Here is a 26,391-nt window from a genome sequence, read left to right on the forward strand (position 1 = left end):
GAAAATAAAGACACTTGAGAGTAAACTTTGATTTAAAAACATTGTTTTAATTTTTTTATAACAAGATGAAAATTAACAGATCTTGTTCCATCACAGACGTGTTTGGCTGTTACGAGTTGGCCTTCTGGAATTCCTTCATGAAGTTAGCCAAAGTTTGAGCTTCATCCACCGTGATGGCGTTGTACAGAGACGCCCTGATGCCACCAACAGATCTACACAACCACACAATACAAATCAGTGAACACAAATCTTTTGTATTTTTTTAAATATTGAATAACATGTAGACAAGACATACATAGCTACAACCGAAATATCCATATCTATTCAAATCTGAGAATTTTTATACAGGGTGTCTCGTAACTCTCTGGACAAAGGTATACCACGTTATTGCTCAGGTCAAGACAAACATATTTCACCATATGAACATGGGTCTCTTGATGCTTAGTTTCCCATCTGTCTGTCTGTATGTGGTTTTTTATTAACAAATTAATATCTTAAAAACTAAAAAAATTAAATAATACCCAATTTGGTTCAAATGTTTATGATAACAGGGCCAGTTACTAAAAAAATATCTTTAGTATTTTTAAAATGGTTGCCATTAAAACTTTAAATATCTTAAACCTGAAATTTTTCTCCAGAATTTACAACAGTTTTTAGAGGATTTTATCACAAATCTAATGACATCAAAATAATTTAAATCGAATAATAAATCATTGGTTTAGAGCTGCCGTTTGTTCAGTGTTTGTATTGTTGGCTATTCGCTGAGAACCTCAATGTGGGCCATGTCTTGTCACAGTAAAACTGCTCTAAACGGCAATTATTTATTATTTGATTTAAATTATTTTGGTGTCATTAGATTTGTGATAAAATCCTCTAAAAAAGTTATTCTTGTACACATAGTTAATCAAGATGACGGAAATCAATGTTAAATTAGGACAAAGAGTGAGAAAGGAAAAATAATCATCTAATAAATTTAAAAAAATTTATCTATAAAGATAATTTAAGTTTGATGTTTTATTGTTTCTTAACTACCGCACCTGTGTCCCTTCAACTGTATCATGTTTTGCTCCCTGGATTCCCGCAGGAACTTGGCTTCTAGCTCTGTGCCTCCAGCTATCCTGAAGGGAATGTTCATACGAGACCGCACAGTCGGTTTGACAGGGCAGAGGTAGAAGCCGTTGGACTTTGCGATGGTGTCGTAGATCAGTGAACTCTTCTTTTGGGCTCGAGCACGCATCTCTTCAAGTCCTCCTTGCTTGACCAGCCACTCGAATACTCTCTTCATCACAAACACACTGCAACCACCATCAGTGATGCAATCGAAATTCATGTTTAACTAAAAAGATGTTAATTTCACAAAAACCTAATGCTGTAACGTTCGTAAATAATGAAATCAGAAAATCAAATGAATCTCTAGAGGCTACAAGTGTTAAATTTACTAATGTATCTTTGGTGAAGAGCAGTATAGCAGACAGACAGTTACACACACGGCATGGGATGCATTTCAATTATAAAGGAAAGCAGTGGCTCGCCCAGAAAATATGTGAGGAACTGACTAAAGGAACTCAACCAGAACTTCCTACGTCGCAGGAAGACATCCGGATGCAGTCACCTTTAGTAAGAGGGGAAAGTAATAGCAACACAGAACACCTGCAAACCGCACAATGGTCTAAAATCCACTGAAGTAGTAACCTGCATCTTGGATCTCACTTCAAGCTCCGAGCCACTACCAGTTGAAGAGAAGGAGAAACAAACATCTTCGGATAGGCTCTCTCTAGTGTCAGTGATGTCAATCCAAACCAACCCTTTAAACCTAAATGTTTGGCCCCCTTTAAAAACAAAAATGATGAGTAGCGATAGTAATAAAATTATTTTAAATAGTATTACAGAGTTGAAGTTAGTTTTAGACAAAATGTACAATGTAGATGATTATGAGAATTATATTGATAACCTTAGACATATTAGAAAATACTTTTGTTAATAGAAATAACTGGTTACTTCATTACAATGTTCAAGGTCTTCTGTCCTTTACAAAGTTAACAGAATTACAAATGTTTGTAAATAAATTTCCCATTAAAGTCATTAGTCTCAATGAGCACTGGTTTGAACAGCTCTCAGCTATCAAATTTGAATACTTTTGAATGTTTTGTATTGGCTTCTCACTATATTAGGGTAAGTATGTACTAGAGGAGGTTCCTGTATTTTAGTTAAAAAAGGTACACAGTTTATTGAAAGAAATGATTTGATTGTTTCTCTCAAAGAAGATTTCGTTTTTGAGAGTTGTTGTATAGCAATCCCTAATGAGAGCCAACTTGTTATTTCAATTTATCATAACACAAAATAAGTCCAATGTAGATGGCTTTTTGATTAAACTTGAAAAACTATTTAAGGCACTAAAAAGAGAATCTAAAAGAAACCAGGTTTATATAACATCAGACTTTAATATTGATATTTTGGAGTCATGCAGGAGATTACAATTTACGAAAATAGGTTTTTAAATTTACTGATTTCATATGGGTATACTTACAATTTTTAAAATGCCAACTAGAGTAACTAAAGAAACTATGTCATGTATAGACAACATTATTACCAATAATAGAGTTAAGCAAAGTAAACTATTATATATTGAGCTAGGTTTATCTGACCATAGAGCCTTATTAATATCAGTTGATTGTAAGAATGATTTTACAGCACAAAAAGGTTCCACTAGAAAAAGGATATTTACGGGCTCAGAATATTGCTGGTATGGTTGACTGTATTAGTAATACATCATGGAATGTTTGTCAATTTAAGCACTGTGCAGGAGAATTTCAATAGTTTTCTTAGCAGTTTTAAGACATGTTTTGAATCTTCTTTCCCTTATAAATTTGTCAAAGCTAAATGTGGATCTAAAAATATTTTAAAAAACAAGAGATGGATTACAAATGGTATAATCGAGTCAAGTAAGAAAAAAAGGGAACTACATAAAATAGCTAAATCTAGCAATGATGTAAATTTTTATTCAGTATGTAAAAGATTACAAAACACATTTTTAAAAAAGTTTGTACTGCTGCTAAAAGAATGTATAACTGTAAATATATCAGTGATTTCCAAAAACAAAAGTAAAGCTGTGTGGCATGTAGTGAAGTCAGAGTTAGGTATTAGTACGACTAAAAAACAAGACTGTACAAGACTCAAAATAAAAGATGAAATTTGTGTAGGACTCTAAGCACATTGCTCATCACCTCAATATTATGTTTGTAAATACTACTTATAAAATTAGTGCAAACCCACAGATCAACTCTGCGATTCAACTTTTAAGTAACTTTAATTGTAATAAGCAAAGCCTCATTTGTCTTTAAAAATGTTAGTGCACAAGAAGTCCATAGAGTAATAATGAGTCTGAGGAACACAAAGTCCGTTGCGTGGGATGAGATCCCAGTGCAAGTGCTGAAGGCTTCTGCGTTTTAACATCTCACAACCTCTGGCTTTAATTATTAACCACTCTTTCATGTGCGGTCAATTTCCCTCGCAACTTAAATATGCAGATGTAATACCAGTTTTTAAAAAAGGGGAAAGGCAAGACCCTAACAACTACAGGCCAGTGTCAATATTACCTAGCATATCAAAAGTCTTTGAAAAGATAGCCCACAAGCAATTATGTACATATTTAGAAAAACAATGGTTTCCTCTGTAAAAATCAGTATGGCTTTCGCTCTGGCCACAGCACTATTGAGGCAGCATCTGAAATGATTGAGCAAATTCTAGAGGCCTTGATGGGTCGCAGGATACTGCTGGTATTTTCTGTGACCTACCAAGGCCTTTGACTGTGTAAATCACTCATTACTTGTAAGTAAACTTAAATTTTATGGAATCTTAAGTAAGCCTTTGGAATGGTTCCAATCATTCCTTACTGATAGGAAGCAAAGAATATTACTCAACAATAATGGCATAAAACATACATCATCATGGGCAAACATATGTAGTGGTGTACCACAAGGATCTATTTTGGGTCCTTTATTATTATTATTTTTTATAAATGATCTGCCTTATAATGTTTAAAAATAAGTTGATATTGTATGCAGATGATACTACATCCCTAGTAAAATGTAACCGAGGACAAACATATTAAATCAGAAATTGTTAATTCGCTCATAGATTTAGAAAAATGGTTTACATATAATGGGCTTGTACTAAATAGTGATAAAACTCAAATTGTAAAATTCCAAACATTGCAAAGCAAGACCCTGTCAAATTTTCAGATAAATTTCAAGAATACAAACTCTGACTGCTGTAGATTTTAGTAAATTTTTGGGGCTCCTTATTGATAAAAATTTGTCCTGGAGACCATACATAGATGTCTTAAACAAAAACTGAGTTCAGCTTGCTACCAAATGTTTACATTAAGGGAGTTGGTAGACATTAAGACTAGGCTTATAGTTTATTATTCTTGCTTTTATTCACTAGCACAGTATGGAATACAAATATGGGGCAGCTGCTCTGGCATTATCTCTGTCCTCAAAATTTCAAAAGGAGATACATAAGAACCATGCTATTTTTTGAATATAAGAACCTCATGTAAAAAAATATTTACAGATTTAGAAATATTGACAATTCCATCATTGTATATTTATAGTTGTTTAATTTTTATTCATAATCGTCTAAATTCAGGAAATATAAAGCAACATGAGCACCAGTATAACACCCGTTTTAAAGATAGACTGCAATTTCCTGTACACAAATTAACATTATTTGAAAGTTCACCAAGTTATAATGGGAACTAAATTTTATAATAAGCTTCCTCCTCATTTAAAGCAGCTTAAAATGTCTTGTTTTAAGAACTCAGTTAAAAGTCTACTAATTAGTAAAGCTTACTATAGCATAACTGAGTTTTTACATGACAGTCTTTACGATCACATGTTTTAAATGTTTTGTAATATTTTAATGTAATGTAAGTTTTATTCTGATGTAATTGTATTACAGATTTAGTATTTATTATTGACAAGCAACCTGTTCACACAACATCTGAAGTTGTAAAATCTGTGAATGTTTTGTTGCAATAAACTTCTTGATTTCTTGATTCTTGATTCTTGATTCATAAATAACTAAAACGTATATGTGATTTGAACTTTGGTATGTTTCAAATAAAAATTCATAGTGTGAACTTGAATTTGGTTAACCCTTTGATGCTGTTGTCTTATCGTTTGCGGCAACTACTACAGAAGAGAACAATTTTAGTATAAGTACAAAAAGGTTTAGTAAAACCTCAATATCTTTGCTAATTTTTGACAGATCTTTGTTCAGATGTTTTGTTTTGTTCACTCAAATAATCACAATAAATCTAATACAATTATTTTGGTATTTAATTATTTTTGAACAAGTTTGTTTATTATTATCAGACAACAAAATGAATGACCTATTTCGCTGTCTGAGCTGTCATTTTGACAACTTGTCAGCTTTGAGATAACATGTCACAATATCAGATACTATTGTGAGGAAAATTAAATGTTACTAATGTAAATATAATCCACAAATACAGCAATGTCACCTGCAAGGACGTAGTCAGTGAAATTTTCAATTACTTTTTTGGTAAACTATTATTATTATTTCAATAATTCAGTATTGCTGACATGTGCTACTGAAAGATAGTTCTCAACAAAGAAACAGGTCAAGAACTTTTTAAGGAACAAAATGGGGCCTTACTCTCTGTCCACTATGGGAAAATATCAGTTGTCTTGACCCCCCAAAATCTTTTCTTAGTTACGTTCTTGGTCACCTGCTTTGTCTACTCAACACTGCTATAATTGCAACAGTTGACAGAAGCCTTTGAGTATTAATGATATTCAGCAAAAAAAATCCAGATTTAAAACAATTGCCTATGAGCATATGCTCCTCATTTTTTCTACAACGTTCTAGAACCACCTAATGGTTGCTGCCGTGCGTTGTATAGGCATTAATCCACACAATGAGGCCATAAGTCCATACAACATCAAACTGTGTTAAAGAGTTCAATCTCTAATTCACTCTCAATTTCCCACCTTAAACATTGTGACACAAATGAATATTGCTAATGATAGACCTATATTTTTGATATCATTTACTTATATAACTTCAGCCAAGGATGTAGCCAGCGAGGGGGTCCAAAGGGTCCAGACCCCCCTAAATTTTCAGTACTGACATGTACTGCTGAAAGATCGTTCTCAACAACAAAACGGTTCAAGAACTTTTTAAGGAACAAAATGGGACCTTACTCTCTGTCCACTATGGGAAAATATCAGTTGTCTGGACCTCTCCTCCAAAATTCTTTCCTGGCTACGCTCTTGACTTCAGCTCCAATACTTGTGACTTGTTGTGTTAATTTTATCATCTGTGGTTTCTGAAGGATTTTTAGCTTTTATTAAGCATATGTTTTCAAATATTATCTGTTAGTTGTCAGAAACACTCTCCAAATACGGATTTGCAAAAACAACTTGTTGCTAACGCAGCATCACCCTCCCCTCCCTGCTGACCTGAAAGTGGGCGGAGTGTTGTGGAGGGAGTTGTCTTTGTCAAACACAGTGAAGTCGAACACAAGGGGGGTGATGGGGAGAGGGCTGCCCAGCAAGTCTCTGCGGACGATCACCAGCACCACTCCTGATGGCCCAATATTCTTCTGAGCCCCGGCAAATACCACTCCAAACTGCAAGAAAGAAAACATACTTTGAAACTCACAGAACGATGGATGGGTGGAAGGGAGAGTGTATATCTGTAGTTCAATGGTATTAGGTAGATGGTTATAGGAGATATCAATAAATCACGTGATAAAAAATGAATCTTTTACGGTAAATATTAATGTGTATTACATTTAACAAAAGATTTGAGAAGCATTTGTGTTACAGCCAGGGCCATACTCAATTTTGGCGGGCCACCGGAATATATATTCGGCCGGGCCCCCTGAGGGAATAATCCGGTCTGAGTACACAGGCTTGGTTACAGCTCTATACTTAAATAGACCTATGAATTTGAAAATATGGAAGGGATCATACCGTAATAAAAACAATTGATTTCTCTCTCCAATTTTGGTTTGGTCATTTCTATTAAGAGTAAATGTTTTGTTTTTTTTAATTTTATGTTGTACGTTCAAGTTCTAATACAAAATTGTATATAATTTTACTGTGATTATATTGTATTTTTGTTCCATAAGGATGTGTTTATAAACTTTTACCATTACTTGGCATTTATTAAAAACCAAACAGGAATAGTATTTTGTAAGATTGGATAAGAAGACAAATTAGAAGAAATGCTGATATTTTAAAACCAGGTATGTAGCCTAAATTATGTATTATATTTCGAACCGTTGTAAGCAATTTAAATATTTATGCAAGTTTTTATCTTGAAACATTCTTTTTAAACCTGCATTAACCTAATCAAAAAAATTAGACTGAGGCTTTTGCTTTGAGAACCTAAATTATTGTTACGCCATATAAAATGAGGCATTAGTTATGGACACTGCAGTATAAGGCATACAAACTGTGATAAGTAACTGCAGTATAAGGCGTGCAAACTGTGACAAGTAAAATAATAAAATTTCCATGACTATAGTAAGAGACATCATTGCTAGCTCCAAGTGCAGCGTTACCACAACACACTTCTCCCCTCACCTTGCTATGTTGCCACATTGTTGTCTCATACAAGATGACGACGTGACATCTCGCTTTGTTCCGGTTTGTTTACATCCGTTTTGTTCTTCAGCGTTGGATTATTCAGCATATTTTAATTTTATTACTATTTGTTCAAGGTCTGTGTCGTAGTGTAAACACGTAAATAATTTAAATAATGAAGGTAAAGAATTCAAGAAGATTGATGAAAAGTAAAGATGAGCAGTTGTGATTTGATTGTCGAATTCAATCGATTATCCCATCATTAGTTATTCCGTTACTGGTGGCAACACTGCGCCACAACCAGGCTTGCATTGCCATGTCTTCCACTATAGTGCTGTATAAACGCATGGTTGTAAATTTTTGTCCACAACAAGATGGTTAATTGTTTAGGTTGACAATTCATTATAGACGGTTAGAGGCTATAAAATATTAATATTAAAATTATGAATTATAATATATTACTATGGTCTGTAGTGAACACAAACTAATATTTTTTTCATTTTGCTAATACATTTACTGCTAAAAAATTTGATTTTAAATGTCGGATATGTTTCAAGTTAACAATGAAAGTTAAACATTTATAGTATAAGGAGAGAATTATCACTGTACTGCGTACAGGGAAAAAGACTTAATATAGGCTCTGCTGATTGTTGTAATTTGTACCGTACCTTTGAGACGTCAAAAGGCCTTGTGAGAATATTGGAAGACATGTCTGCAACAAGAGGCACACCCTTGGTATCTGGGATATCCGGGAACTCCACTCCTGTAACAAAGGTCAAAAGAGTGAGTTTGTTACCAAATTATTTCAGTTTGGTTTAATTCTTCTTAGGAGCTCTTTTACGTTACATCACGTTACTTTTTAGAATATATTGTGCTACATTAAAAATTTGTTTATGTCCCATGTGCATGTTTGACAAAAAATTACTGCTTTATATTATTCCAAGGAGAATCATCTCGACAGAATTTGGATACTTTATAACCTGCTCACAAGATACACTAGAAACCTGTAATCCATTTGACATACTCAGCTCTACAGATGATCAAGCAAGTATTTGTCATGATAAGGAAGGATATGATAGAGTAGAACCAATGGAACATAAAAGAATGTTGTAATTAGCTGACAGTCATGGAAGAGATGTATCATGGAACTTAAACAAACATGTAAAGAAATATGAAGCTTATGGTTTTATCAAGCCAGGAGGGCGTGCTGCTCAAGTCTTGAATCAACATAACATTGAAGGGGAAAAGTTAAACTCCGATGATTTTGAGTGATCTCCTGTGGCACAAACGATGTAGTGCGCAATGAAGGTAACACAATTATTGACATTGTAAGTAGCAGGTTGAAGAATTATAAAAAATCAAAGGTTGTTCTCATAGACCTACCTAACAGATATGATTTGGCCAGCTGGTCTTGTGTTAATGCTGAAACACGAAGGGTTAATATTGAATTAAAAATATTGTGTGATGGACTCGAAAATGTAACTTTGGTGGAAGCTAGAAAGGCGGATAGACAACTTCATACAAGACACGGGATGCACTATAACAACAAGGGATAACAATGGCTCGTGCAGAAGATCTATAAGGCTGTAGCAAGAATGGACGGAGAGCAGTCAGTATTTGAAGAGACAAGCTTTTCTTTGCATGGAGGGGAATCTGAAGAACATAAAGCCACCTGAATAAGAGGAAGAGCGTAATTTGGAACATTCTTCAATATCAGCACAAACACTGAGTTCTGGACATAATGGTTTTTTAGTCAAGTGAGAAACAGTAGGCTAAATAGTTTAGTAACTGAACATAAAAAAGTACAGTTTGCACCAACAGGTTTTTTATTTTTAAATATTCAGGGTCTGGATGGTAAGATAACACCTTTAGAAAGTTTCTTGGTTAACTTAAAAAAAATTAGATTTTATTTGTATATCGGAGCATTGGCTAAAACAATTTGAAATTAGTTTAACATTTCCAGTAGGTTATCGCTGTGTTAGTACCTTGTGCAGGAAATAAAAATTAAGAGGAGGGACAGTAATTTTTGTGAAAGGTTATGTTCAGGCAAGGTCCCTTGATCTGGGAAGCATTTGTGTGGAGGTACATTTTGAAGCTTCTGCAGTAATTATTGAGAATTTTAAATTGATAGTGGTTTGTTTATACCATTCCCCATCAGGAGATGCTAATATTTTTCTTGATAACCTGGATAAAATGCTGTCACTTTTAACTCAATATCCCAATTATACAGTGGTAGCCGGTGGAGACGTAAACAATAAATTTAATATACAGTAAATAACTGTACAAAAACAGTAAAACAATTTCTTAATGTACTGAGACAAAACCATTTTTATTGCCTAAATTCAGCTGCAACACGGGGTAAGAATTGCCTGGATAATATTCTTATTAATTGTGCTTGACATCAGTTAGAGTTTTGTAACTTTTTTGATTTTCCATACTCGGATCATGTTGGTTTCTTCCTTTGTATTAATTGTATAATTTAAGTTTTAATAATTTTACTTGTATGCAAACAGATTATCTTAAGTTTGTATTACCTAACTCTGCTGTGTTAGATTTAATAGACAGCCTTGTCTCATTTGACTGGCATCGTCTTTTTCTCAAGTTTACATATATAGTTTTTGAAATGATATAAGTAATTTTGAGGTTCTTACAATTTTTTAAAGTCCCAAAATGAGCTGGAACCAGTTCTTCCAGACAAGTGGTATACCACTGATCTTGCAAAAATGAAGGAAACGTATTGTTTTTAGGTAAAGAATCTTGAATCTTGAAACTGAGAACAGCATAGTTGACAGTGTTGAAAAAGCAATATAAATATGCAATTAGTGAAACCAAGCTTAGGTACAATGCAAATACAATTGAAAAAAGTGCAAGGCCGCATGGAAAATAATAAATAATAATAGTAATAGCTCCAGACATCACAAAATTAAATTACGTACCACCAGATACTTTTAATGAGTATTTTATCAATTGTGTTAAGGAAGTTAAACAAAGCATAAGGAAACCAAGTATAAGTGTTAATGAATTAGTAAGTAAGGTTAATATTGATCGTAGACATTTTGAATGGAAATTAATTTCATCAGATGATGTTATACATGCAACAAAAAGGCTTAACAATACAGATAGTAAAGATATACCTATACAACATCTCTAATAATTTATTAAAATATATAATACACACTATTGTTGAACCTTTGTCATTTAGTTTCAACCAGTGTTTAATGGAAGGTGTCTTTCGAAACAAATTTATAAAAATAAAAAATATGTCCGATTTTTAAGAAAGGGGAGCGGGATGAACCCGAGAGTTATCGTCCAGTACCATTAATTCCAATATTAGCCAAGCTGTTTCAACTGATAGTATATGATCAGGTTAACTTCTTCTTTGAAAATAATAACTACCTACAATTTTCTCAGTTTGGATTTAGAAAGGGAATATCTACAATTGATGCTGTGTACATGCCGAACAATATAATTTCCCTACAATTTCAAAACGATCAGTGCTTCTTCGTTCTTCGTCGCCAACTCTTTTTTGATCCCTTCAGACGAACATGACCCCAGATTCCAGGAGTCAAGTCTGCAACAGCGTCAGATACTAGAAGTTGCATGGAAGAGGAAGATGAGGTGGAGCTAAACTCAACATTCACATCCGTACAAGTTACAATATTCCTTAAAATCAACAATTCTGTACCGTACCCTTTAGTGAAGAACCATGTAAAATATTAAAAGCCTATCTGGTCACAATAATACTAACAAACAAATTAAAAATTCACTTATTCATCTGGCTTCTTTAATTTATTAAATTTTCTTTTTCATTGTCTAAGTTTAGCTAGGATGTTACAAACATAAATTCTTTACATCGCAGTGGTTTGCTAGGATTATATTGAGACAGTTATATTTTTAGATACTTAACATTCCAAACAAAAAAAAATATTTGAAAATTCGAAAGATTTGTAAAAATAGCGTTCAACCTGTTTAAAGAAGAAACAGATATAAAATGTACAGTAACCGATACAAAAATGAAAATCACCCTCAAAACAATAGCTAATATTGTAGAGAAAACTAGAGGTTTGATGGAATTTGATGAAATCTTTTAAATAAGTGTGAAATGCGATACTGACAAAAATTAATTAACAGGAAACTGCTAAAGGTCACTAAAATACTTTGAATTCCAGGATAAATAAATAATGTAATAGGTTGCAGGCCTATATTTGTTGCGTAAGCTTGGCTGAAGAAATTGATAAAGCAGCTTCTCAATGCATAAAAATGTTATTTTCCCCTGAAAACTAACAAAGTAGTGCAAAAAAAAGATTTAAGATAATGTTGTCTCAGTTACCATGGACTGTCTCATTGTCACAGTAGTAAACGTAGGAGGCCTCGGGATCTAATTTCCAAGTAGAGGGGGGAGGAATGTCAATGTAAGAGTCCGTCTTGGGCAGAACCATGTTGACTTTCCCGTACCTTGCTGCCTCCTTAGCTGCCTTTGCTGACCAGGAACCTACGATAACAGAAGTTTTAAACAATCTTTGAAATACTTCCAATTCTCAATTTATCAGGACATATTTTTATCATTTATTGTGGTTGTGGCTGGTTTTTATACATGTTTATTGATAAAATCTGGGTAAAATAAAAAAGTAAAAAAATAGCAAAACTGTGCTGGATGGTTTTGATATTGTTCTGTCTATTCTCATCTTCCATATAGTATTTTTCCAACACTTCCAGTATCTGTTACTTACTTATGTGGAAGTCTTTACCTGTTAAATAAGCAGAGGGCAGGTTTCCTTCTGTAAAATGTAGTCAGCCATGTAGAAAGAATAATAAATCAGTGGATTATTTCAACAGACATGTTTTACGATAGTTATCTATAGGACGCACAAAAGATCATTATAATTTTCAGTTAGGAGCAAAAGTAACAAATTATCAGGATGGCATGAAACTGCAACTTGAAAAATTTTAAAAAACTTCAAAAACAAAGTAGGTATATTATAAACTGGCATCTTAGGTAGTGTGGTAAGTAAAAAACATAAAATAATACTACTTTTTGTAAAAACACAAATAAAAACATTAATTTTTTTAAGTAGAAGTAACCAGGAAATTGCATCAACTTACTACTGCCTGACATGATAGTTACAAAATTGCCTTTGGTTTAGAGAGATTATTGTTCAGTTCTCTTCTGAGAAATACAGCTAATAATGTAAAACATTGATTTACTACCATTCATGCACTCCTGATTTGCGGACAGGGGCGTACCCTTGCACCTACATCTTGAAGTTGTGGGTTAAATTATTTGTTGTTGGTCTACTGATATGCTAAAATGCACCTTTACCATCTGCCCAGGCTAGAGCAACATCCATTTCAGTGAGCCACTGGGGGTTGAGTTACCATTCGAACAGTCTTACTCTTAAGAGCCTCAAAACCATTTTATAACAGTGTCTCTACTCCTCATTTTCCATAACAATCAAGGACGTAGCCAGCGAGGGGATCCATGGGTCCAGATCGCCCCCACATTTTCAACTGTTTTACTTTTTAGTAAAAGATTTTTACTATTTTAATAATTCAGTATTACTGACACGTACTGCTGATAGATCGTTCTGAACAAAGAAACGGGTCAAGAACTTTTTAAGGAACAAAATGGGGCCTTACTCTCTGTCCACTACTGGAAGATATCAGTTGCCTGGACCACCCCCAAAATATTTTCCTGACTACGTTTTTGATAACATGGAAGGTTTAGTTGTATCTTTTACCTAAATTACATAAAATTATCTATAGGCTATGAAAGTTGCAAGAGTTTTCCGATTTGAGAATCTAGCTCACCTGTCACAATGTAGTCTGCCTTCCCTGATCGAGACATTAGGTTCATGGCAACGGCACAGAACAGTCCAGTTCCCCCACCTTGCATGAACAACACACTGTAGTTGTCAGGAATGTTTCTGAAATTCACAGGCAGACAGTTAATCTTGAGAGTACAAGACTATAATATCACTGCACAAATATCGACGTAGGACTCAGGTAACAGAGTAAACCTTTTATAGTTGTAAGATTGTGAGTAATAGAAAAAGTTTTGTTGACAGTATCTTAATAAAGTTGTATATTATTGTTGTGTCAATTTGTAAATTGTATTTATATACTTACAACGGTTTAAGTGGTCATAAATCTTAATATAAAATTAATGTGATCCAATTTTTATCACATTTTATTACTTAATGTAACACAAATGCATTTGGTGATAGCTTTTGTTACATGGGAAGCAGTATGCAATAAATGACATGATGTAACATAAATGAATTTTGTGATGGATTTTGTTACGTGGTAAGCAGTCTGCAATAAATGGCATGATGTAACACAAATGCATTCGGTGATAGCTTTTTGTTAAGTGGGAAGCAGTCTGTAATAAATGGCAATCAGCATAGCTCTAGGTATAAAACTATTCTCTTTGGAATTCCTATTCCAGTAGGAAGAAGGTTCAGTCAAACATAGACAAACTAACACTACATTCTGTTGAAACCGTGTAAATTGAATTCTCTCCTAGTTCAAAACTTATTTTTGAGCTCCAAGTGCTCTGGCCATCTTCTTCTTCCTTTGATACTTACTAAGCAGTTGTTCTCCATTGTTCCAAGTAAGGGTATTCCTAGCCTACGATATTCGGTTCTCAGCCAATTATGAAAAGAATTTCTTAATGACCGTGGATAATAGTCATTGAGAAACCAAAGATATCGTTGAACAGACGCACAATCTGAGTAATACAACGATATAAACTTTCTCAACATTACTTTGCGAAAAACAAAAAAAAGGAAGGACATAGGAGTTTTTCTTTAACAAAATCAAAGCACTGTTGACCTTCAAAGGCGTCTTAGTTATTTGGTCAAGATACAAACGATAGTATCTTTCTTGGTAGAAACCAAGAGCGGATCCAGTTCTAATTTCTGGTCTCAAACGGAAATTTAGTTATATTGAAAGTTTAGTTCATTAGGTTTATTTTATGTTTACAATACACTAACAACTTACAAGAAAGTTTTTTCCATACAAACTTCTTTTTCAAATCTCGAAGGGTACAATGGATACTGAGTGTCTACATATTATAGAGATCTACAATTGAGGGAAGCTCTGAGGTCAAAATTTAAGGTGGTGGATGTGGAATTAACAGCAAAATATAATTCTGCTAATTTTGTAAATTTGAGAAAAATTTGAAAGAATATTTGCTATTATATTTAATTTTCTCATTGGGCAATTGCTACTAATTATTTCATATTCAGTGACGAGGTTAAGAAAGAATGTAGACACAGATACAAGGATGATACAGATGCTGGAAGCATTGATTTGAAGACATACTATGAGATGGTTAAAGTAAAAGAACCAGTGCTTTTCTATCTCATCCCCAAAGCTCGACAAAAGAAAACTAAAGATGGGAACACATGAAGGAAACGCATGACTCTCTTCCAAGTGTGTAAGAACGTCTTGAATATAAAAAATAGTTGAACATTAGATACTCCATTATGGATATTAATACAAATTTGTAGCTATCCCTTTTGCTGACCTACATTTATTGCTAAACAAATTTATTGGAGTCAGACTGATACTAACAGCAACTTCCGAGCCAGCTGTTGGGTTGAGTTGTTGAGATCTTCGTACTCTGGAGATCTGTGACTCATCTCAATAACACTGATCCCTGTCTGGCCGTACTGCAGCAATTCTCTCTGTACCTCCAGCATCACCTGTAACATATATTCCAAGATTGAGAGCCAGGCAACATGCATTCCAAGATTGAGAGTCAAGCAACTTACATTCCAAGATTGAGAGTCAAGTAACATACATTCCAAGATTGAGAGGCAAGCAACATGCAGTCCAAGATTGAAAGTCCAGCAACATACATTCCAAGATTGAGAGCCAAGGCAACATGCATTCCAAGATTGAAAGTCAAGCAACTTACATTCCAAGATTGAGAGCCAAGTAACATACATTCCAAGATTGAGAGCCAAGTAGCATGCATTCCAAGATTGAGAGCCAAGTAACATACATTCAAAGATTGAGAGCCAATCAACATGCATTTAAAGATTGAGAGCCAAGTAACATACAATCCAAGATTGAGAGCCAGGCAACATGCATTCAAAGATTGAAAGTCAAGCAATATGCACTCCAAGATTGATAGTCCAGCAACATACATTCCAAGATTAAGGGGCAAGCAACATATATTCCAAGATTGTGAGTCAAGCAATATGCACTTCGAGATTGAAAGCCAAGTAACATGCAGTCCTAGATTGAGAGCTAAGTAACATACGCTCCGAAATTACGAGCCAAGCAACATACATTCCGAGATTAAGAGTCAAGCAACATACATTCCGAGATTGAGAGGCAAGCAACATGCAGTCCAAGATTGATAGTCCAGCAACATACAGTCCTAGATTGAGAGTTAAGTAACATACACTCCGAGATTACGAGCCAAGCAACATACATTCCAAGATTAAGAGTCAAGCAACATACATTCCAAGATTGAGAGGCAAGCAACATGCAGTCCAAGATTGATAGTCCAGCAACATGCAGTCCTAGATTGAGAGCTAAGTAACATACACTCCAAGATTACGAGCCAAACAACATACATTCCGAGATTAAGAGTCAAGCAACATACATTCCAAGATTGAGAGGCAAGCAACATACAGTCCAAGATTGATAGTCCAGCAACATACAGTCCAAGATTGAGAGCCAAGCAACATACATTCCAAGATTGAGAGCCAAGCAACATACATTCCGAGATTGAGAGTCAAGCAACATACATTCCGAGATGAGAGTCAAGCAACATACATTCCAAGATTGAGAGTCAAGCAACATACATTCCAAGATTGAGAGGCAAACAACATGCATTCCAAGATTGAGAGCCAAGTAACATACATTCTCAGATTGAGAGCCAAGCAACATGCATTCCAAGATTGAAAGTCAAGCAACTTACATTCCAAGATTGAGGGGCAAGCAACATGCATTCCGAGATTGAGAGGCAAGCAACATGCAGTCCGAGATTGAGAGCCAAGCAACATGCAGTCCTAGATTGAGAGCTAAGTAACATACGCTCCGAGATTACGAGCCAAGCAACATACATTCCGAGATTAAGAGTCAAGCAACATGCATTCCAAGATTGAGAGTCAAGCAATATGCATTCCGAGATTGAGAGCCAAACAACATACATTCCAAGATTGAGAGTCATGCAATATGCACTCTGAGATTGAGGGGCAAGCAACATGCAGTCCGAGATTGAGAGCCAAGCAACATACATTCCAAGATTGAGAGTCAAGCAACATGCATTCCGAGATTGAGAGCCAAACAACATACATTCCAAGATTGAGAGTCAAGCAATATGCACTCCGAGATTGAGAGCCAAAGCAACATATATTCCAAGATTGAGGGCCAAGCAACATTCAGTTCGAGATTGAGAGCCAAGGAACATGCAGTCCTAGATTGAGAGCTAAGTAACACACGCTCCGAGTTTACGAGCCAAGCAACATACATTCCTAGATTAGGAGTCAAAGCAACATACATTCCAAGATTGAGAGGCAAGCAACATACAGTCCAAGATTGTGAGTCAAACAATATGCACTCGGAGATTGAGAGCCAAACAACATACATTTCAAGATTGAGAGTCAAGCAATATGCACTCCGAGATTGAGAGTCAAACAACATACATTCCAAGATTGAGAGTCATGCAAATATGCACTCTGAGATTGAGGGGCAAGCAACATACAGTCCAAGATTAAGGGGCAAGCAATATGCAGTCCTAGATTGAGAGCTAAGTAACATACGCTCCGAGATTACGTGCCAAGCAACATACATTCCAAGATTAAGAGTCAAGCAACATACATTCCAAGATTGAGAGCTAAGCAACATACATTCCAAGATTGTGAGTCAAGCAATGTGCACTCCGAGATTGAGAGCTAAACAACATAAATTCCAAGATTGTGAGTCAAGCAATATGCACTCCGAGATTGAGAGCCAAGCAACATGCATTCTAAGATTGAGAGTCAAGCAATATGCATTCCAAGATTGAGAGCCAAACAACATACATTCCAAGATTGAGAGTCAAGCAATATGCCCTCTGAGATTGAGAGCCAAACAACATACAATCAAGATTGAGAGTCAAGCAATATACACTCCAAGATTGATAGTCCAGCAACATACATTCGAAGATTAAGGGGCAAGCAACATATATTCCAAGATTGAGAGTCAAGCAATATGCACTCCGAGATTGAGAGCCAAACAACATACATTCCAAGATTGTGAGTCAAGCAATATGCATTCCGAGATTGAGAGCCAAACAACATACATTCCAAGATTGAGAGTCATGCAATATGCACTCTGAGATTGAGGGGCAAACAACATGCAGTCCGAGATTGAGGGCCAAGCAACATTCAGTCCGAGATTGAGAGCCAAGCAACATTCAGTCCGAGATTGAGAGCCAAGCAACATACATTCCAAGATTGTGAGTCAAGCAATATGCACTCCGAGATTGAGAGCCAAACAACATATATTCCAAGATTGAGAGCCAAGCAACATACATTTGAAGATTGTGAGTCAAGCAATATGCACTCTGAGATTGAGAGCCAAACAACATACATTCAAAGATTGAGAGTCAAGCAATATGCACTCCGAGATTGAGAGCCAAGCAACATACATTCCAAGATTGATAGTCCAGCAACATACAGTCGAAGATTTAGAGCAAAATACAAGAACGAGGTCCCATTTTGTTCCTTAAAAAGTTTTTGACCCGTTTCTTTGTTGAAAACGATCTTCCAGCAGTACATTTCAGTAATACTGAATTATTTAAATAATAATAATTGCTAAAAAGTTACTGTATTGAAAAGTTTAATTTGGGGGGGTCCGGACCCCTCGCTGGCTACGTCCTTGTTCAATCATGTAAAACTTTAACATGTAAGAGTACGATTGTACGGTCAGCAACGCCTTGCAATGCAACATGAAACTATCAAATACAGTGAATATATAGAAGAAAATACACAGACTGCGTTGTGCTCTGTGTATTTAATTCAGTATGTTAACGTAATTATACAGGGTGTCCCAAAATTACAGGACCAAACTTCACCAAATTGTTCAGGAGGTCAAACTGAACGAAAAATGTTATATAATGTATAGTCCTATCTTGCTTCGTTTACCTTAGATCGGCCATTTTGTTTTTTACATACAATGTATTTTATTTTCAATACGGGTTTACCGATTTTGTTGAAACTTGGCATAAATATTATAAACATGAAAATAAGTTGTAAACAAAAAAAAAAATTTTTAAATCTTATGTGTATTTTCAAAATGGCGGCCATTTAAAATATTAAAACTTAAATAACTTGAAAACCAACAGTTTTTTTTATGGCCGCCATTTTTGAAAATACACATAAGATTTTTTTAAACATTTTTTTTTTACAACTTATTTTCATGTTTATAATATTTATGCCAAGTTTCAACAAAATCGGTACCGTAAACCCGTATTGAAAATAAAATACATTTCATGTAAAAAACAAAATGGCCGATCTAAGGTAAACGAAGCAAGATAGGACTATACATTATATAACATTTTTCGTTCAGTTTGACCTCCTGAACAATTTGGTGAAGTTTGGTCCTGTAATTTTGGGGCACCCTGTATATTTGATACTTTCGCACCGTTTCACATCGCATCACGGTCTGTGTATTCATTCCCTGACATAGTAACGCATGTAGCCTAATGAATGAGCAATGAAGTTAAAAATTTTCGTGCAACCTCAGCAAAGCCTGTTATACGACATCTTTGATAATACTAGTTACAGTTGTATAACTAATATGATCAAAGACAAAATGTTTTGATAATCGAGAGACTGTATTAATAGAGATCATTAAATAGAAGTAGACTGATATAACAGTCTTGGGATACTGATAAGCTACTCCCTCCCCAGCAACATGCCCCAACCAGGATGTGCAGATGGCATCGTATTTAGGCTGGATGATCCACATTATGTTCACGGTAACAAAAAACTGTCCTGTCATGTTCATTGTTCATATGTTCACTTTCAAAAAAAAACATTGAAGGCCGCAATACTTGCAAAATTCTTCACCAAGACTTGTTCATCCAGTTTTCTCATATTTCCTGTTTGGGTAAAAATCTTCATAAAACATGTCTGCAGTACTGGCCTTTCAAGATACGAAATTCCCAGTATCATATACCCGATGTTTACGATTGAAATGTGCTAAAAGCCCAAATTTTTTTAAAAAGGATTGGACTTCTTTCCTTTGTATATATAGTGAATACTATTATTGCGGTTGAGAGTAAATGATCCCATCTCTGGTGGAAGTATTACAAAAATTATTTGTTTTCAAGTCACATAACATGTTTATGAAATGTTAGAAACATTCCAGAACACTTTAGTTTTTTTTTCTCTACGTTCCTAACAGTTTTGATTTTTTCGAAATGTTTGGCCTTTCATTGGGACAATTGTTTCCAAAAAGACGTGTTATATAATATCTACAGGGTGTTTAGTAACTAGCATACAAATGTTCAAGGTGAAATTACATACACAATATTATACATTCTTCATGTAAACAAACACTTTTGAGTACAAGCCATTTTTAAATTTGTTTTAAAATTTTGTTTATAATTGCTGTATGTAGCATCTACTAAAAAAAATCAAATATTTAGAGAATGTGACGTCATTTTAAAAATCTGCCTGTTTCAAACATGAAAATTTACTTTTAACATGCTAAATTTTAAATTAACATGATGAAACTCAGTAAGAGTAACAATTTATGGAAACTCATAAATTAATAATAAAAACACTGTTACAATAATTCACAAACTTTTCTGGGAATAGTTAACAAAAATTATAGTTTATAAAGTTGTCAAATGCTACGAAAAATCTGGCCAATTAAAAGAGTTTCCATCAATACCATATAAATTGTAGTATATGTCAGGCGTATTAAACTTACAAAATCTTTAAAGAAATACAAAACTCAAGAACGTAGCCAGGAAAAAATGGGGGGGTTCAGACAACTGATATTTTTCAATAGTGGACAAAGAGTAAAGCCCCAGTTGTCCTTAAAAAGTTATTGACCCGTTTTTTTTTATGAGAACGATCTTACACTAGTGAATGTTGGTAATACTGAATTATTTAAATAATAATAATCGTTTACTAAAGATGTGATTGAAAAAGTTGAAAATTTGGGGGGGGGGAGTCCGAGAGGTCCGGACTACGTCCTTGAAAAGCTTCCTTATGTACCTAAAAATAGGCCTAGGCAAAATGAAAAGCGTTGTTTTGGGCGCATTTCCTAAACTTTTTGTTATATACAATGTTTTTGTATCTTGAACCGTTTCCGAGTTATAAGTGCATGCAAATCCCATTAGAAATTCATTATTAATTTATCAGTTATCACAAAATCCACAAACTTCTTCAGACTGAGTCGGATGGGATATTTTTCGTTAAAGCTTTTTGGAATGTGTGGCTATCGACTTGTTGAAAAATGTCTCTCCGATACTGAATTAATAAAAAGAATAAACCTTGACCTGGAATAGCCCATCTCGCATTCATCCATGGCCCAAACACTGATAAGCTATCGTCCGATTGATGACGTAACAAGCCGCCTGATTAGTTCCTTTGAACGGACAATTCCTTCATTGATGAAAAATAGTAAACAACAAACAACTAAAGAATTCCATTCCATAATCCTTTTATAACGTTCTCCTTTTCCTTGAGAGTAGTTCGAAATAGGGTTAATGATTTCGATTTTGTTTAACTGTAAACAGGTCTGTCTGCACCTATACATTCCTGACAATTTTGGATGGTTTTTTTTACTTGATTACTCATTATGAGGTTAAATTAAATCTGTTATCCTTCCCATAACCAGTGTATCATAGAGGATATTAAAGATTGCTATTAGAGGGGCGAAGTGGAGTAATTTTATAATAATAAAACTGAATTCAAAATATGCCAACGTCAAAAAACAAAAATAACGAAAAAAAAAACAAAATTTGTTATAACACCTCATTCAGTTTGTTAATTACTAAAAAGAACTAAACGTGTATCTTTACTTTTAAAAATGTTTAGAATTGAACGAAATAGTGTGTTTAGAATACACCTATACATTCCTGACAATTCTGAAGGTTTTTTTTACTTGATTACTCACTATGAGGTTAAATTAAATCTGTTATTCCTCCCAAATCCAGTGTATCATAGAGGATATTAAAGATTGCTATTAGAGGGGCGAAGTGGAGTAATTTTATAATAATAAAAGTGAATTCAAAATATGCCAACGTCAAAAAACTAAAAGAACAAAAAAAACCAAATTTATTATAACGCCTTATTCAGTTTGTTAGTTATTAAAAAGAACTAAACGTTTATCTGTATACTTTTAAATGTTTAGAATTCAACGACTATAATGATGTAACACGAAAATAAACTTCCATCACATTGTTATCAAATGAATACCGTACATAAAAAGCTGACGAAACGATAGGTTATCACAGAAATGCATACCTACATAGTACGTATTAATGCCATAATGTAATACATCGCTCCAACTTTATATAACTGTGACATTTTCTCGCCGATGCTGGTTGCATCGATAGGAATATAGTATGAATATAAATGTAACGAATGGTCTCAAAATGTGACGACAATTTGTTATCTAGTTCGGCAATATGATTTATTTTTCTCGCAACTATCAATTCTTGGAAGTCTAGCATAGATTATCGACATAGTTTTGATCCATTTGTGTAGAATGATCCAGGATTTGAGTCCCGGGAGATGGATGTGGATCGACCTCGTTTTTAAATACCGTTTATTAAATATACCAATATGTGGAAGATGTGGACTGATTTCAATAAATCTGTAAAAGGATTTCATTGCTACGAATTTGATCAGGGACGTAGCCAGCGAGGAGGTCCAAGGGGTCCGGACCCCTCCCCAAAATTTTCGATGACTTTTTTTAGTAAACTATTATTATTATTTAATTAATTCCGTATTAATAACATGTACGTCTGAAAGACCGATCGTTCTCAACAAAGAAATCAAGAACATTTTAAGGAACAAAATGGGGCTTAGGCCTACTCTCTGTCCACTACGGGAAAATATCAGTTGTCTGGAACCCCCATTGTTTCCAGGCTACATTCTTGAATCTGTATTAAACAAAGCAACAGCTTCTTATATCGTTAATACACTCGTCACCAACTTAATAAAGTGTATGCAAATCTATGTTGCGATAGATAATGTGAACTAATTAGGTTATTTACTTCCTACAATATTATATTAGCGACCGTCTTCTCTGAGAATACCTAAAAAGGGGGAATTTTAAACTTCATAGGTCGAAGGTGTATTGACCAAGCAAGCAATAGAAAATGCAAGATTTAGTTGATGTATTATTTTGAGATATATATATGTTTATAATGAAAAAGAAAGAAGGTTATAACTATAATTGTGTATTGTAGACTCTTGGAGCAATTGGAAATTCTTTAAATATTATTAAATATTAATAAAAACACTACTTTTCCAAATTGTTTATTATTTTGGGCGAGGCCTTTCAAAACCAAAGGTTTCATCTTCAGGCAACTCCACAAATAAATATTTACATATTGTTTGTTAAAATTAATATTAAATTAACATATGGTGTAAAATGTAAATACAAAAATTTTGGAAATATTTCAGCCAGTATGAAAAAATTATATTTGACTAGAGTTTAATTTTTGAATAAATTCAGAAGAAAGAAGATTGGAATTTTCAATAGGGCCCTCTTCATTGTTCATGAGTTTTTCTTTACTTCTGTTTATGTATAGTGTTTCCCAAGCATTCAAGTTCATTGGTTTTGTTATTTCTTTTATTAATTTTAGATTTGTAATTGATGTTCTGTGTCCTGATTCAATGCAGTGCTTGGCTACAGCAGATTTGTCAACTCTTCCATATTTTGTGTGTGATAAATGCTCTTTAAATCGTGTTTTTATTGTTCTTTTTGTTTGTCCAATATAAATTTTGTCACAGTCATTGCATCCAATTTCATAAATTCCCGATTTACTATCATTTGAAATTTTGTCCTTAGGGTTTCCTAAAATTTGGGATAATTTGTTGCTTGTTCTGTGAGTGACAGTTTTATTTGTATGCTTTTTAAAAGTTTTGCATATTTGGTTTGAAAAAGTGCTGTATGTTGTGCAAATAAATTCATGTTTTGTGTCTTCAGGTGGTCTTAATGTTGTCTTATCTTTTCTACTTTTTCTTTTTAAAGCTTGTTTTAGTATATTGTCAATGAGTTGTGTAGTGTAACCATTGAACATAGCAATAGATTTGATGTAATTTAGTTCTTTCTTGTAGTTTTCTGTTGAAAGTGGTGTATTTAACAGTCTATAAATCATTGAATTAAATGTTGCTCTTTTTTGTGCAGAAGGATGGTTAGATTCATTGATGATGAACCTATCTGTATGAGTTGGTTTTCTGTAGATATCAAATTCAAATTTTGTTTCATTTCTAATAACTAATACGTCTAAAAATGGGATACTATTGTTTTGTTCAATTTCATATGTAAATTTAATAGTAGGGTAAAACGAATTTAGAGTTGTGATAAAATCTTGTATGTTTTCATTTTTATTAAATATTGCAAAAATATCATCGACGTATCTTATCCATTTTGTGGAGTTGCCTGAAGATGAAACCTTTGGTTTTGAAAGGCCTCGCCCAAAATAATAAACAATTTGGAAAAGTAGTGTTTTTATTAATATTTAATATAATTGTGTAGTTAAATGCACGAGTTTAGAGGACAACTGCTCAGATGTAGCTTCCAAGTCCTTTACCAATCACGATTTGGCGGGCTTGCGCTACCCAAATGTAAACTACCCAACCAATGTAAGCCTGTTGGTTGGACTTTAACCAATATGTTTTTATTTTAATTCTTAGTATCAAACAATCTAATGAATTCACAATTGTAATTAATCCTTCCTTATAAGTAAAATTACATAATTGAAAGAGAAATGTAGCATTTTCTCCGACCGTTTAGGGGGGGGGGGTTTACCCCCCACGCCCCTTCTAAGTAGCCTACGGCCCTGTTTTACTTGTATTTTGAGAGAATGTCTGTGTGGACGTAGTTTACGATGCTTTTAATAATTTCAATGGTGATATATTGAAATATATGTGGGAGTGTGTCCTGAAAATAAAACAGACAAGCTTTAATATAATATGGTGTCCATAATCTGTTAGCATATAACTTATTAATAATAACTGAAGCGATGTAATTTGTGTTATTATTTGTAAAACGTTACGGTATAGATGAAAGAACTCAAAATCATTATGTAACGCTTTGTTTTTTTTATCAAATTGAGGTGTTCTATATAAAAACGTGATTGCTCGATGAAAAATGTACTTAAGTTAACATATAGTGAAGTATCCGGAAACTTAGAAAATATACCCACACACTAAATTTGGTCCGATTTGGTCAATTAGTTTAATCGTCCTTGCTGAAAGCTTACATTGTTGCGAAAAACTCCATTTTTAGTTGTGGAAATCTCAGAATCGATTCTTGAGATTTCAATCTGAAATATCAGAGTGAATAATTTTGCAAGTGATGGAAATTCTTATTGCTCGAGCTCAATATGTATGGAAGACACGTAAAAAACTTAGTAGGAAATTCTTTTTAAATAACGAATTCGCAATCGGATTGGTCAAGAATGTTCAACCAAGATATTTATTAAACTCATGCATAAACACAGTGGACTGTAATCGTGTTTTGTTTTTATAGATACAGTAAAGTTTTGATAACATTCCAAAGATGGAGCGTAATTACCATACAATGCAGATCATTACGATAGTACTAAGCTTTTGCTACAATGAGCCAACGTGTGTTTAGCAACACTTTAACATTTTATTGTATGATAAAACCAACGTAGATTTGTCATCTCCTTACCTCCTCTGGTAGTTTGCTGGGGCCGGCCCCGAAGTTAATGACTTTGGCCGACATGATGCAGTAGTACAGTGAACTTGCTACAGTCAGTGAACTGTTCACTACGGCCAATCGGCTCGAACTGATCTGTTCGGACCTTGGTCTGTTCTGTAGCCGCGACCAAGGTCAGCTGGTTGTACCGTCGTCGCCATCTTGTTCCGGTAAACTGGTATGACGGTCAATTTCTTCAAGTCATATTACCTCGCTCTTAACCCTTTTATAGTTAATTAAAATAAATATTGATGTCTGAACATCGTGAATTAAAAAATACCCGTGCAAATTTAACAGCTTTCATAAAATACTGTAAATTATTACACCGTTTGGAACATTTAAAAAGTAAAAGATGGAAAGGCAGTACAGTAGCGGGACTGACCGACATAAAAGACTTATAATGGGTTGTGAATAAAATCAAACACAGACTAAATATGTGGAAAAATAAAATAAAAAATACTGGTGTGAATAAATCTATGACCTAATAATGTATTTATAAATGAATCCAACGTATTCGAATCAAATTGATTAACTTGCTGCATCATTGAAAGCAGCATTTAAAGGTCATCGGATTCAAAGTTGCATTTCAGCATGTAGGGGAGAGCGGGGCATGTTGAGACAAACTTCAGATTTTATTTTTTACATTTTTTGTTTGAATTATTTTGTAATTGGAAAAATACTGATATTATACTTCAATTAGTTGTGCACTTTTCTATGGTATTGACGCTTTGATTAACTATATATATCTTCCAAAATTAAAATATTTGTTTAATGCTGTAAAGTGTATCAATGTTCCCCACATGGGGGCAAGTTGATACTAGCGAGAGGCAAGTTGATACAAGTGTATAAATAATAA

The 26,391-nt window shown here is 34.1% G+C and overlaps 1 protein-coding gene across 1 annotated transcript; it reads right to left on the reverse strand.

Moving 5' to 3' along the window:
• Window positions 1–21: 21 nt before the first annotated feature.
• On the reverse strand, window positions 22–25,664 carry LOC124366372 (probable phosphoserine aminotransferase). The gene is made up of 8 exons (XM_046822875.1): window positions 25,509–25,664; window positions 15,195–15,325; window positions 13,428–13,543; window positions 11,950–12,111; window positions 8,288–8,382; window positions 6,489–6,658; window positions 1,038–1,295; window positions 22–212 (listed from the first exon to the last, which is right to left on the reverse strand). Exons 1-8 carry the CDS (start codon window positions 25,560–25,562, stop codon window positions 110–112), a joined length of 1,089 nt encoding a protein of 362 aa, XP_046678831.1. The 5' UTR covers window positions 25,563–25,664; the 3' UTR covers window positions 22–109.
• Between the last annotated feature and the right edge of the window lie 727 nt (window positions 25,665–26,391).

The sequence above is a fragment of the Homalodisca vitripennis genome, chromosome 7 (assembly GCF_021130785.1).
Source record: "Homalodisca vitripennis isolate AUS2020 chromosome 7, UT_GWSS_2.1, whole genome shotgun sequence".
Classification (NCBI taxonomy): Eukaryota; Metazoa; Arthropoda; class Insecta; order Hemiptera; family Cicadellidae; genus Homalodisca; species Homalodisca vitripennis.

What these genes read in the sequence shown, in the direction of transcription:
- LOC124366372 (XM_046822875.1), bottom strand. Translation starts at nt 25,562, where the DNA reads ATGTCGGCCAAAGTCATTAACTTCGGGGCCGGCCCCAGCAAACTACCA. An exon ending in CCAGCAAACTACCAGAGGAG is followed by an intron (nt 15,326 to 25,508) that starts GTAAGGAGATGA and finishes TATATGTTACAG; the next exon opens with GTGATGCTGGAGGTACAGAG. An exon ending in TGACAATGAGACAGTCCATG is followed by an intron (nt 8,383 to 11,949) that starts GTAACTGAGACA and finishes CCTTTGTTACAG; the next exon opens with GAGTGGAGTTCCCGGATATC.